Below are 13,986 nucleotides of genomic sequence, written 5' to 3'. Positions count from 1 at the left end.
CACAATAGACAGACGAGCGTAAGAGTAGAGAGCTAAGCGTTACGGCCACCGCTGAGGAGCCGAGCAGCAGTGAAATTGATCCTTTATTTCGCGTGCCTGCCGCGCCGAGGAGGCCCGCGCTAAAAACAAACATCCGGCGGCGCCGGAATCGGATACTCAACAAAAGATAAGGCTGCTCATAGTGGTGGCGGAAACCTTCGTTCGCGCAGCTGGCAAAGCAGCTTGCGGAGTCCGTGAAAGATGCCTTCTCGAGGCGCGCAGTACACGCTGGTCGGGTTTGCTCCAGACTTGGACTGGAGACCACTGCGCTTCGTTCAGCGAATTCCGCCGAACAGGATATGCTTGGCCTGTGGACTCGTGTGCAGGACGACTGCACTGCTTCCCTGCATGCACCTACTGTGTCAATCTTGCTACGAGCACTGCACACAGGACGATGAACGCGTCTGTCCTTTGGACGGCCATCGCTTTCAGGACAGAGACGTCGACTGGAAGGAGACCCCTACCGACGAGATACTGAGAAGACAAGTAAGCAGTGGTGAACCGGCTTACGTAGAAGGCAGAAATAGTTTGTCCTTTTTGGCTGAAATACTTGCGTTCTAAGATAACCCTGTCATAACAGCGCTAGAATTCCTGTCGTCAAGTGAACGCTTTCGGTGCTGTACCGCAGTCCCTTGTGGCTGCCAGAGAACCAGATCAGTGAACCCGTAACAATTTTCTTAGTTGTGGCCAAGCATTTAATTTGTGTGTGTATGACAGAAGATGTCGAGTACTATTGAAGTGTTCTTCGGTCGGAGTCTGAGGCAAAACTGTTTGTAATAGCGAAAGCATACAATCAGGGTAGACAGTCACGTGACGAAGAGGAGAGGGAGTGAAGAGAGTTGTCCTCATGTAACCGGGGGAGGGGGGGTCAGAGCCGCCGCGGCAATGCGCGGGGGTGATTGGGTGAACGAAATACGGTGCTCGGGTAGAAACAAGGTTATACGTGAAGCGGCGCTCGGAGCGGCAGTAGAGCGGAGCGGCAGTACCAATGTGCTCCCGTACAAGAAGTATTCCTGTCGCTCAGAAAGCACGACAGTTATCTTTCTCTTGTACAGCAGCAGTGGCCTTTACATAGTTTGAGCATGCGCCTCGTGCGGTGTTGAACCCCTGTGCCGCCTGGTGCGATACAATTGGTACAAGCTTCTTCTCCCTGGCCCGGTGTTCGGCTAGTGAAATGCTTGGGAAGTAGGTCTTCCACACTTTGTGTAAAGAAAACTACCTTGTGCCACTGCGCTCTTTGGCCAAAGCTGCCATGCGCCATCAAAACAATTAATAATCTTCATCAATCTACCTGCTCATCCGTGAAACAATAACAGCGCGAATAGATGTGCAGGTTGCATGGTTGCAGCATGCATGTGCAGTTTTCGTTCTCTGTACAGACCTGCCGCATGCTCTCGGTGCACATGCGATGGAGGAATGTGTCGTATTTTGATAAAGAAAATAACGCTGATATGAACCCTTAATCGAAGTGAGCTGCTGTCTTTTACTCTTCTATGACGCACATATATCAATGTAAAGCGCTGATGGCGTCGGAGCCGTGACCTAGAAGTGGCGATTAGCTGGGTATGTTGGCAGTGAGCGTATTTCTATCGTGTGCGAGTGTCTTTAGATATATCGTGCCAAGCCTCGTACATCCTGGAATCTCTGCTTTTTAGCTCTGTAAACAAGTTCCGCGAAAGGGGTGACGTTAGAGCTTGTGATTGCATTGGCCTTGCGGAAAGGAGTGGCCATATCAGACGAATTGTATCTGGCTCATGAAAGTTTGACAGAGCTGAGATAGCTCCGCTTGCGCTGACGTGCTTCGTTGTTTCGTTATCATTGACAGGGCGCGTGCACCTGTCCTATTGTCTTGGGCTTCACTTCTCGGCTTATAATGCTTATCGCTTGGAGATAGCTATAGATGATCATGTTTTGGTCCCATTTGGTCCGTGGTTTGAGCTTGTTATATTCCTACGGTAGATATGTATCACCCTGATCATTGTTGCTAGCTAGATAGTCATATATGGGATCTAAATTCTCAGTGAATCGTGTGCGCATTTTTTTTTTGTGGCCTATCGTTCACGTCAGACAACGAACATTAAATATGTGACTCATAACTCATTAATCTGCGAGTTGTGCGCTTTACACAACCGCGCCAGTCATGTTTATTAATAATGTCAAGAACTGTCACCAATAATATCACGCTATAGGCCCGCAGCCATTAAATCGTGCCAACACCATCCGTCATGTCGTTCTGTAGTTGTTGTTATTGGCTATTTATTAATGATAAAAATACAAATGGCAGGAAAATATGTTGCTGCCGCAGCATCTGCCATCGAAACCTGAAGCACCTGAGCTGCGGCTATAGCGGGAATAAAAGGACAGAGAGAGGGGAAGAAAGGGAAGAGCGATAGGTGAAGGGATAAAGGAGGGAGCGAAAGAAGAAAGGTCGTTCTGTATGAATCGGCTTTGCCGTCACGTAAGAATATCTCAGCAACGTTAAACAAGTAAAAATGTCTTGATCTCGCTGTCGCCATTGTCTTGAACCGTTATGAACAAGTGTCCGTAGCCACGCAGGGACCCGAAAGACATGTTCAGCGCGTGAAAGAAATGAAAATTAGTTTTTGAGGAAAGTAGATGATGCAGTAAATGCCTCACGTATTTCGGTGGACACACGAACCGCGCTGTAAGGAAGGAATAAAAGCGGGAGTGAAAGAAGAGAGCTCCCGTAGTGGAGGGCTCCGGAATAATTTCGACCATCTGGGGATCTTTAACGTGCACTGTCATCGCACAGCACATGGGCGCCTTTTGAGTTTGACCTCCATCAAAACGCGGCAGCCGCGGTCGGGTTCGAACCCGGGTACTCCGGCTCGGTAACCGAGCGCTCTAACCACTGAGTCACCGCGGCGGATCGGCGCGTGCTCTGAAGCGAAAATTTCTTTTCGTTGCAGGTTTCTTGCTGGAACGAAGACAGTGGCTGCCAGGCTGTGGTATCCGCTTTGGAGATCTCTCGACATTTTCAGCATGAATGTGGACACCACTCGATCTGCTGCCCCAAGTGTTCGGCCACCGTTCTTTGCAGGGACGTGTGCGCTCATCTCAGATCAAACTGCAACGACCTAATCGTAGAATGCGAAGGAAGGTTAAGCTGCAAGAAAGAAGTAGCGTTATTTTCTTCTTTCAGGCGAGCTTTAGAAGAGCAGGCTTGTGAAACGAGAACATTTCTTGAGCGGCTCTTCGTTGAAAATAGCCCATGTGACGAAAGACTGAGCGAAATCTGCCACAGCATAAACGCTTCCAGGGAAGCGCTGAAAGAAGAGCTTTCTCACGGCATAAGCGGCTTAAATGACTCGCTGAAAATTGAACTACAAGAAACTAGACAGGGTCAGAAGAATTTGGCGGTAAGTGCGCGCGAAATCACCACTTCTAACGAAGAAATCAAGGAACGCTTAAGGACACAGATGGATGCAATCGGCAATATATTCCGCCATACAAGTGCAGTCGACGAAACTCTGAAAAGTAGTACTTTCTTTCAGGCACAGACAGGAAGCAGCGACAATAAGTTGTTGCACATTGTGGCTGCCATAGAAAGATCCAAAGCTGAGGCAAAGGAATATCATGAGAAGACAATGGAGTGCATCAAGAAAGTGCTCCGGCATGCTGAACTGCGCGTCTCGTATTGCGTCTTTTTTGTACCAGCTGTGAAATCGCTTCAAGAAACTGCAGTCAAAGAAGGCTACGTTCGTTTTTACAGCCAACAGATATACCTGTGTGGCTACTGCGTGTCGCCTGGAGTCAGATTACATAGGAAAGGCAGCTCTGTCGCATTGTGCGTTTGCTTGTCTCTACACAAGGGTGACATGGACGACTTTATACAGTGGCCATTGGAACACAAAATCAGGCTGAGTGTCATACATCCGAAAGACGGTGCGGAGCACACCATCACCGTGAAACCATACCGTTCGGCTGAACCCCTCAAAAGGCCCCTGCGGAAGAACGTGGGTGCTTGGTTTCCTGCTCCCTCACCTGACCTGAATGATCTCATCAGAGACGGCTATGTGGAAAACGGCCAACTTCGGGTAAAGTGGGAGCTACTGCAGTGACCTGCCGTAACAGTGCAGAGACCGAAACCGATAACAGTTTTTGTTGCTATAGAGCACGTTTACTATAAGGGCAAGAGCGACACCTGTAGCCAAGAGCTCCGTTATTAGCCATCGGCTCGAGACAACGCTCATGGAAGTCAGAGCCGTCGAATGAACGTGATCTAATAAAATGATGCGATGGTTGCAAAATGTATTGTTTCGGCGCCCTCCGAACGTTCTGACGTCTGTCCAGGTTAATTCCGTTGAATTTGGGACCGTATCCAGCCAGTGTCACTAAGCCTAGCGGCTATGGCACTATGGCAGCCATCATTCTTTCTTCCTTACATCTCAAATGATGTCAACGCGCTACTTTTGATTGTTCAAAGCCCTGCACCACATGGTGGCAGCCAAGAGAACTAAAAGTGCTGGTTCCGAATCCTACATGATAATGATTACGACAGCTTCGTTTCAGGCCATTCGGCCGAGACCAGGAACAACATCTGAGCTTTTCGTGCATTTAATGCATAATTTCTCATGTTATTCCTGCCCCTAATGCTAAAAGAAATGTGCCTTAATCAAAACAAAAGTGAAGTGAGGTGTAATGAATAGCGTTGAGGTTGCATTTAGCAAACAAAAAAGGGCACTGCAAACTGCTTTTCTAACATCATGCAAACTGCAGCGGAAAAGAGAGCTGAAGTTTCTATCGCAGCCAGTAAGCAGTGCGGCGCTGCCACTTCGTTTCAAGGAAAAATTAAGGGAACGACATTCGGCGACGTTGCATGCTTATTGGTGCGTAGCACTTCTAGCCGCAGTCACGGATTTCACCGATGGCAGTCCGAAGCCTGGGCCGGCTTGCACCCCTCTATAGGGTTCGAGAATGGAAATGTGCAGGTACCGCGCAGTGGAGGGCTCTGGAAAAAAATTCGCTGTGGCTTAGCTTGGTTAAGCCCGGTAATTGCGAAAGCAATGTCCGTACCTACGCCATGGTACAGCTGGTAGTGTAGCTGGTGGTGGTGCTTGTGGTTACACTTGTGGTGATGCATCGGTTATCCAATCCAATGTAATGTAATCTAATGCAATCCAACCCAGTCCAATCCAACCTAATATAATCCAATCTAATGCAATCAAGGTCAAATGAAGTTCAATGGTGGTCACCGCCGCGGCACGGCAAAGGCGTGAAAGTGCAAGTAGTATTGCTTTCGCAATAAAGTTTCGATCACCTGGAGTCTTCGACGTGCACTGACGTCGTACAGCACACGGGCACCTTTGCGTTTCGCTTCCTTCGAAACGCGGCCGCCGCGGCTGGGTTCGAACCCGGGAACTGCGGCATAGTAGCGGAGCGCTCCAACCATTGAGCCACAGCGGCGGATTAACTTACTTTTGTGCTCCGTATCGTTTTTGTGCCGCCTTGTTATCATTCCTACTGTCCTGCGCGGGCTAAGCCCGCAGTGCGGGTGGGCTCCGTTTCTTTTTATTTCTTTGTCCTCGCCCAACCTTAGGTATACCATAAGCACGCGATCAGGAAATCGAATTGCTTGAGCACAAGGAATGAGGCACTTAATTGCTGCTGCAAAAGAAAGGCCTCTAGATCGTGTCACTGCACGATATACACAACTGTGTTAGATTCCAGACTGTAGGAAGCAAGCAGCGGCGGTGTGTGCCATGCAGCATATAGTGCAAAACATAACGGCCTGCATTTGCAAAACACGGGCTCTCAGATGTCTAATTTGTTACAAGCCGCCACTGCTTCTCTCACGTCTTCTCCGATTTCTCTAACAATCTGCTTGGTGAAATCCATTCAGAGCGTACAATAACTTCTCCTGCCGAATATATCTCTAAAGATGCTGCAGAATAATCCCCAGTAGTATGATAACATACATAGGGTCTGATTCGCGAGCTCTAAAATGAAGTGTGTCTCCTACAGCCGTTGCGCTTCTGTCTTTGCCTCTGTCGAAGACAAAAAAAAACAAAACAAAACACGCTAGTTCGAAAGTTCCATTGTATAAGGTTGCTGAAAGGGTTGCAGTGCAACTGACGGTCAGTTCTTTATGCTTCAACTGATCAAACTTGTCTACCCAACTAACTTACAGCAGCACTTCGGAAAACGTTGTTTACTAAAGATTCTAGGTGTTAAGCTAGAAGCCTACGGCGCCGGTGGTTCCTTTCCCCTTTTCGACGGTAACTGACGTGTCCGTGGAAAGTCCAAGGCCGTGAGAAAATGGGAAGTAAAACCGCGAACAGCCCTTTCAGGGTCGCAAAGGGCCGATGACCTTTTTCCATTGAGGAGGGATGAGCTCTCAAGTAAGGGGGGGGGGGGGGGGGGTCATTAGTGTCGGCGACTTCTCAAACCACCCGACTGTCCAGCCAAGCGGCGGGGTTCTGTTTACTGGCAGCAGTGACAGTAAAGCCGATGCGGGGACGCATCGACGGGTTGCAGGTGCATCGAGATGCACATGCGAACCCGCGCGCCCTGCATGTTCCAGGAAGTGCGGGGTCCGCCGAGTCGGGCTCTGGCGAGCCCTGGGATCTGCCCACTTGTATGTATGGTGCCATTGCACTGTTATTGGTCGAAATTAGGCCTGAGCCCAATAAAGCTCCGCCCAATTACCGAAGGATTTAAAGCCAGCTGCAAACAAACACTCAGTATCGGCCGCTTTTAAACAGCCTTCCTTTTAAACCGCCTTTTTCTCTTACTACTTGTATTTTGGTACAGTCTTTAATAAATCAGTTGTGTTTGTCAAGATGTTGGAGTTGCTGCCACAACCGACAACGTGTCGCCGGACGAGTGGACGAATACGCGAAGTGATCTTCGTACTGCTAACCACCATGTGTACGATCCTCGGCTAACATGCCATCGTCATTCGTCGCCATCGACGAGCTCGTCGTACTGGCTGGGCCGAGGTGCGGTAAAAAGTTAGTTTTAACACACATGGAAAAATAGATGGTGGAGATGATTGGCACGTGTCAAGGTGTGCATTCCTCACAATATAAAAACTTGCCGATCGTTCAGGCTTCACCGTCCGTCGAGGGTTTGTGGTTTGCTACTGTGCGTTTTTTGCAAATTTCTCCCCAAGGCAAATGGTTGGTTGGTTTATGGGGTTTAACGTCCCAAAGCGACTAAGGCTATGAGAGACGCCGTAGTGGAGGGCTCCGGAAATTTCGACCACCTGGGGTTCTTTAACGTGCACTGACATCGTACAGTACACGGGCCTCTAGAATTTCTCCTCGAAAGAAATTCCAGCCGCCGCGGACGGGATCGAACCCGCGTCTCTTGGGTCAGCAGCCGAGCACCATAGCCACTGAGCCACCGCGGCGGCTCCTCAAGGCAAATATATCATTTCAATATATGGACAGCTACTGCGAAATTCAGGCTGTGAATCTCAGCCTCACAGGATGCCAACCACTCCCTGTAACGAGTATTGCACTATATAGAGCCCTAAACTCTTTTTTTTTTTGTTTAATGCGAACGCACTACCCAACCATGAAACTTGTGTGAAGCTTGATCTTGAGGGTGACCATGGCGACTGGGTTTCGAAGCCGCGGCGCCGCGAACAATCAGCTTCGCTGTCCACTGCTCGAGAGCACCATGCTCTCGCCGCAGCCGATCACGCCTCATTGTAAACCCAGCCTCGTGCTGTGCATTGCACATCGCGAAGTCTTCAACTTCCATCTGCGGCACAAACAGATTAGACCAGCTTAACCTCGATCAGATCTGTTAAGCCGAGTCTAATATCGTTGACAGTGCTACGAAAAGCTAACAGCTCTCGACCAGTTTCAAGGTTTATTATTTACACCGAGTGCAATACCCATAGTGTTTGGTTGGCTAGAACATACCCTTCTGCACGAGCACCCGATGTCGGTATCCACGTTTCTTACCTAGCGGTTAAGCTAACCTAGTGTGGGTGCAACCCCGTTGTCAGCATCGGAAACGAACCAACAAAAGGGATAAATGCTACGAGGAACGTGCGGGTTGGCCGCAGCTGCTGCAGTCTCACAGACAATTAAGATAAGGCACGCGCGGGTGTCCAGTGAGTGTGCGCGCGCATGTACGCATAGTTTCGTTTTGCCGTATATCCGTTTTCCAAGGTAGCGTAGCAGATAATTTCGACCACCTGGGGTTCCTTACCTGGGGCGGCTGTATTTCGGTGGAGGCGAAATTCTAGAGACCCGTGTGGTCTCTAACCCCAGGCCGACCACCTGGGTCGGCCTGGGGTTAGAGACCACACGGGTCTCTAGAATTTCGCCTCCACCGAAATACAGCCGCCGCGGGCGGGATCGAACCCGCATCTTTCGAGTCAGCAGCCGAGGGCCATAACCACTGAGCCACCGCGGCGGGGCCCGCGCCTGCTAGTGTTAAAACGCATCTTAGTGAGCAGCTAGGTTATAAGTACATTGTTTTTTAACGCTGAACGAATCCGACTCGAATTACGACATTTACAGCGCCGACATTTCAGCGTGCGAAAAGTGACTATAACGAGAAAGGCGCGAAGACGCAAATATTTAATTGACTTCAGATAACTCAGTGTCTACAAAGGCATTAGCAAAATTCTCGCTGGAAAATATTAGTGAAGCAGCGTCCCTTAACGTCCAAGACATACTGCAACTTCACTGACAGCCCTTTTCAGGGCCCCTTTAAAGGGCCACTGACCAGGGTCCGGACATTTTTGAAAAACAAGCCCACTGCATAGATGAGGCATCGAAGATAACCTCTGCAAAATACTAGAGCCATGCGCGCCCCGAAAAGCTGCGAAAATTCAACAATTCTTTCCTTCAACAAAAACGGCCCCGCCCCACTACTCTGAACCCCGTTGACGTCATGGGGGGTTACTTTCGCTAAAGGCACTCCATTGGTGCATCGTTCTGACTGACGGGAGAAGGTTGGGCGTAGCCTTGGCGTCGCGTCGTCTGCACAACGCTTTCCGCAGCGCCTTCTGTTCTGGCTCATGCCTACAAACCCGCATGAAGAAACAAAATAAAAATAAATTGCGGAGGGAGCGTGTGGCGACAGCCTTGAACCCTAGCCATAAAAAGTAAAAAATAGTGAAACTGAGGGGGAGTTGGTTCGCCCCCCCCCCCCCCCCCCCCCCCCCCCCCCCCCCCCCCCCCCCCCCCCCCCCCCCGCCGTGATCACGTTACGAGACGCTCTGCGTGCGCGCTCCCTTCTCAGTTTTCTTTCTTCTATGCAAGCCCCCCAAAACAAGGTTTTAATTACTAGTGCAGCAGAGCCTTTCTCTCGCTCGCCCACTTGACCGCTCCGCACACACACCGCTTATCCTTCATGCATCTTGCGTACGCCTTGACTCCAATGAACGACATGGGCTTCGGAGCGGAGAAAAGACACAAACACACAGAACACAAAACACACATGAAGAAAAGCAAACGGGCGGTTGCCGGGTCCGCACTTCGCCGTGTGTTTCGAACACAACCGACTTCTGCCCCTCCGCTCGTGAAGCGGTGGGGAGGCCTAAAAAAAAAATGAAAAGGTGGCTCGCTAACTGCGAAAGTGATCGTACAACACCATTCCGCCCCACGCCCGAGCGGAGGCTGAAAGCGAGCGGTTCGCTCGCTGGCGGATCCGCCCGAAAAACGATCGTACAACGGCCTTGACAAGTCTAGCGAGGGACGAATACAGGCCGGTAACAGGGGTCGAGCAGTTTTGTTGCACCCCCAACCAGGAAGGGCAGGGAATGGAGTGGCGAAGGTGAAAAAAAAAGCTTCAAACAGAAAAAAAACAGCAACTGGGGAGAGGAAGGACAATTAAAAAAAACGCCGCGAAACACCGCGAGGAGACCCAAAGAGCAAAACAGAGAGGGTGTTAGGAAACCCCTCTCTGTTAGGGTGTTAGGAGGTAAACTTTCAAATTAGCAGATATATGTACAGTAAAAGATATGAATACTGAAACTCTACAAAAACTTTGGTCAGTCATTACTCCCTGGTTCCCTTATTCAGACTGCTTAAAATTGCAGCAGAAATATCTAGTAGCCAGGCCTTTGTATGCCACTAATGCAGGAACACAACACGAGAAGTTGCAAGCTCCTATTGTTTTGCAGTGCCCACGTAACATTTTCCTCCAATCACTTTCAGAGTTCCAGAAGTCAGCCCAAGCTTCATGACAAAACTGCTGGGTTTCTCTCACCTAATGCACATTTCATTTGTCAACGTGTGACAGAATTCAACTGCCTATGGCAAATGATCCGTAAGGTTTCTCTTGTTTTAGTGAGGAGATTGTTAGCAAAAACAGGGCAGCGCTACTGTTTAAGTTTGCATTTTTGTTTCCAGCCTGTTCAGTTCCTCATAAATTTGAGTTTATTACGAATAGGTAACCCTCTTACTCTACTCCCTAGAAGGCCTGTAGGGCGAAGTACAATAAATAAAAATTCAAAGGAATCTTGCAGAAACAGACCATGCACAATATTTGTGGAGCCTTTCTACAGTCTCCGGTTTTCTATACACGGCTTTTTGCGTATCAGTGTTCTCCAAACATACCATCAATTACCCTCAAGTACATAGCGTGGAAATAAAAATATGCGGAGATATTTCACGAGAAGTATCGAACTGTGCATTTCTCTCGATGCATGCTTCAGAAATCTCGGAAGCCCGTGGTTTTACATAGTGAAGACAAGTAAGCTCAAATGTGCAATTTTCAATGCATACCTTAAACATCAGAGGGTTAAGAAAATTGCGATTAGCCAGTATTAGCGTGCCTTGCATCCAAGCAGCACCACTTGTGGAACGATTCGTCCCAAAAATTTTTCAAATGCAATTCATATTGACAGTTACCAGCTACCGCATTTATACTCGCATGAACACAACCCCAAGCCTTACAAGAATTTTTCTTCAGGAAGAAACATTAAAAGGGCTCCAAAAGGGCTCTAATAAAGTTGTGGTATGCCTGCGATGTTAAAGCACGCACGCCGCTTCACGAATACTCTCCGGGAAGAACTTTTCTAATGCGCTTTGTAGAAGCTGAATTATCTGTGGTCAAAATTTTAAATTTCAGCGTCTTCGTTCTTTTCCCTCTTCTCTCGCCACTTTTTGCATGCTGAAAGGTTGGCGCTTCTCCGCCAGCTCCACCTTCGGGGAAGAGCTTCCTCACCCCCCAGAGCTACGCGGCTTATTGGCCGCAGCCATGATAGCTGCCCGACATCTGAAAGAATGTGACCAATAGCCACCTCTCAACTTGTATACGCAGATGTGAACGACAGAGGAGGGTGCGAGCATGAAAAAGTCGCCGCGAAGGGCTCGCAAACTTTCGCACGTCATTGTGGGTTCTCTGCGGTGTGTAGGAATGTATTATTTGCTGTATGTGTTCATGACAGCCCAATGCATTGATTGAGCAAGTTGATGTGCTCTCCTCGGAAAGTGTTTCAGAGCCCCTTTAAGTGTTGAAAAGAGGTTTAGCCTACGCTCTCGTCACTCCTACTGCATTAAAGGCTACATGTCCCAGTGCATGCTGCAAGATGAGATGCTCCATCCAGTTGCTATGCTTTGTACCGCAAATTATCTCGAGCTCACAATTTTACTTTCAAAGTTAGCACTGCCTGCTTCGCCAATACTGAGCTCTGCAGGCCGCGTTTTCTTAGCAACTTATCTTTACTCAAGAAAAACCCGAGAATGAAATGCAGCTCAAACGAATTTCGTACACATCATGAAATATGCCAAATCCACATGAGCCAAACGTGCTTGTTTTGTCAATTAGACCGGAAGGCACAGAGCCTCTAATATGAGCAATTTACCATTTTCAGTTTTTCTTAGAGCGCTGTTTCTGAATCACTATCCACTAGAGTTGAAAACCGCTCATTTACAAAGATTAACATTCCGTCTAACCACTACAGAAGCCCCTCTTTCTTTTAGTGCAGCAGTCTTTCAAAAGAAAACATTATGCAAGCAGGCAAACTAAACATTAATACCTTCTTGGTCACTTGGTATTTTGCTCACTCTGTACGTACCAAGTGAAGCTGGTATTAACGTCACATATCACTGAAAAGTAATGAACATTTTTCTTTCTAATGAGCTAATAACTTTTTTCTATCATAAGCAGGATGGCCACAGCAATCGTGCAAACATCTTAAAAAAAAATGACCAGTGGCCATGCAAGCATGGAACCCCAGCCTTGAGACAGGAAAACAAAGCTGCTTGACGCTGTTGCCAGCACCTGAAAATCAATGACATGGAAGGGTGTAGCCAACACTTTGCTCGTCTTTATTTTTTGAAATAGCTCATTTTAAATAAGAGACGCTAGTTTACAGAAGGTCCATCGTTTCGCCAGTGCTTTAAACAGCAAGGCTGTCTTTATATTAAGATCTGTGCTCGAGTAGCACGGCCACAGAAGCAAAAGCAGTACTGCAGCTAGTTAAAAATCACTACATTAGGAAAAAGCTTGCGTAGATCTTCCTTTTTCTCCAGCACATCAACCTTGGAAGGCACACAACAAGCAGTGCTTCGGAGGCCTTGACTGGAAAAAAATAAGTGGATTCCCCGCTTGCTTTGCAAGAAGGCTCCGCGTTGTACAAATTGCATAACCCACAATGGCACGACTGTGGGCGCTACGAGATATTAAGACCGAAAATTCCGCCAAAATGAGGCTATACATAAAAGCTTTGTACAAACCAAGAGTGCTTGCACACAGTGCGCCTGCAATTGTAAACTACGCAATCAAGACAAGACTTGCCCAAGTCCTCAAAACACATGCACGTAAAACAAGTCAGTCCATTGTGCTTGCTGTACATCGCAAATTTTTGAAAAGTCCACGACTAAAATGTGAGCTAACGAGCAACTCGTTTGGCCAACACAAATTACGAGCATTCAAAATGCAGAGGAAATAAAGTCTTTAAAACTGCCTAAAATAATTATATTGTCACTTGCATTTACAACACTGCAGCGTCAGCGCTATGCTTGAAGGAGGCCACGAACGATGGGTTCACATCTTCGTCTCGGTGCATGAATTTGCAGTCTAAGCAGCCACACAAAGCAGAGCACGCACTTGTTCCAGATTTGCGCACAAACTGCTGCACTCACTAAAAACACGCACATCCGGGGGAAATCGGCCAGGGTCACTAGGTGAGAGGAGAGTCTCTTTCCCCCGATGCCATGTGACAGTTCTGCCGAGCAGGCACAGAAATGTAGAGGAAGTGGGGATGGGGAGACATCTGCACTTTAGCGTGGCTGCTTTGGCAGCAGTGCAGTTCACGGTGCTGCAGTAACCACCGCCGGCCGCTTGGGCACACAGATGAGCGGAAGATGAGGCATCCAAATGCATACACTCGCCGAAGCACCACAAGCAGTCGACGCGGAAGCAGTCTTGGCGCACGATGAGTCACCAGACGACTCGCAGGGGAGCTCATCGAAGCAGCACAACGGACGACGACACGGCAGACAACGAAGGCGCGCAAAAACTGCAGCCAAAGGAGCCACGCTCGTGGCAGGCCAACGTCCACAGTTTCTTGCACACTCGATTAAGTTAAGCCACCATGCCGTTGCCCCAGAAGAGGCTGGCGGCAGTTGCGAAGGAGGTTGTGTTGCCGCCTTGTGAGACGGGAGCTGCCCTGTGAATGGCTCGCTGCCATCTGGCGAAGCGTGTGACAGTAGAGGCAGTGGAGGTGTGCAATTTTTTTTTTTGGACTAGACCCGCACTGTCCTCTCCTGGCCAGAAGAGCCTCTTCTCCTGCCACTGTCATCTGTCGAAAAGCAAAAGGAAGGGAAGCAACAAAGCTTTAAGACAAAGTAGTCCTTCGTGAGCATAGTGCGAGCACATCACATCAACGCGTACGTTTTCTAGCGACTGTGCTTCATGTAGCTTATACCCCTGTCACACTAGCAAATTTAATGTCATTCGAATCGAATCATGTTAGCGCCTAATGTCATTAAACGACTGCTACACGGGAAC

The 13,986-nt window shown here is 48.6% G+C and overlaps 1 protein-coding gene and 1 long non-coding RNA gene across 3 annotated transcripts in view; one reads left to right on the top strand and one right to left on the bottom strand.

Moving 5' to 3' along the window:
* Positions 1-43: 43 nt before the first annotated feature.
* LOC149343620 (uncharacterized) lies at positions 44-4,334 on the top strand. The gene is made up of 2 exons (XR_016282717.1): positions 44-525; positions 2,970-4,334. It is a non-coding gene; the product is annotated as an uncharacterized LOC149343620 (long non-coding RNA).
* Positions 4,335-12,281: 7,947 nt separating this feature from the next.
* The window catches only part of Atg9 (autophagy-related protein 9), a 42,048-nt gene continuing 40,343 nt past the window's right edge, over positions 12,282-13,986 (bottom strand). For both annotated transcript variants that reach the window (XM_089545975.1, XM_089545976.1), the window contains one exon: positions 12,282-13,777. In XM_089545975.1, the coding sequence (XP_089402101.1) occupies positions 13,722-13,777 (56 nt within the window). In that variant the 3' untranslated portion in view covers positions 12,282-13,721. The remainder of the gene's footprint in view (positions 13,778-13,986) is intronic.

This window comes from Amblyomma mixtum, chromosome 5 (assembly GCF_055824585.1).
Source record: "Amblyomma mixtum isolate Tamu chromosome 5, ASM5582458v1, whole genome shotgun sequence".
In the NCBI taxonomy this organism is placed as follows: domain Eukaryota; kingdom Metazoa; phylum Arthropoda; class Arachnida; order Ixodida; family Ixodidae; genus Amblyomma; species Amblyomma mixtum.
This window is presented reverse-complemented; position numbering and strand designations above follow the sequence as displayed.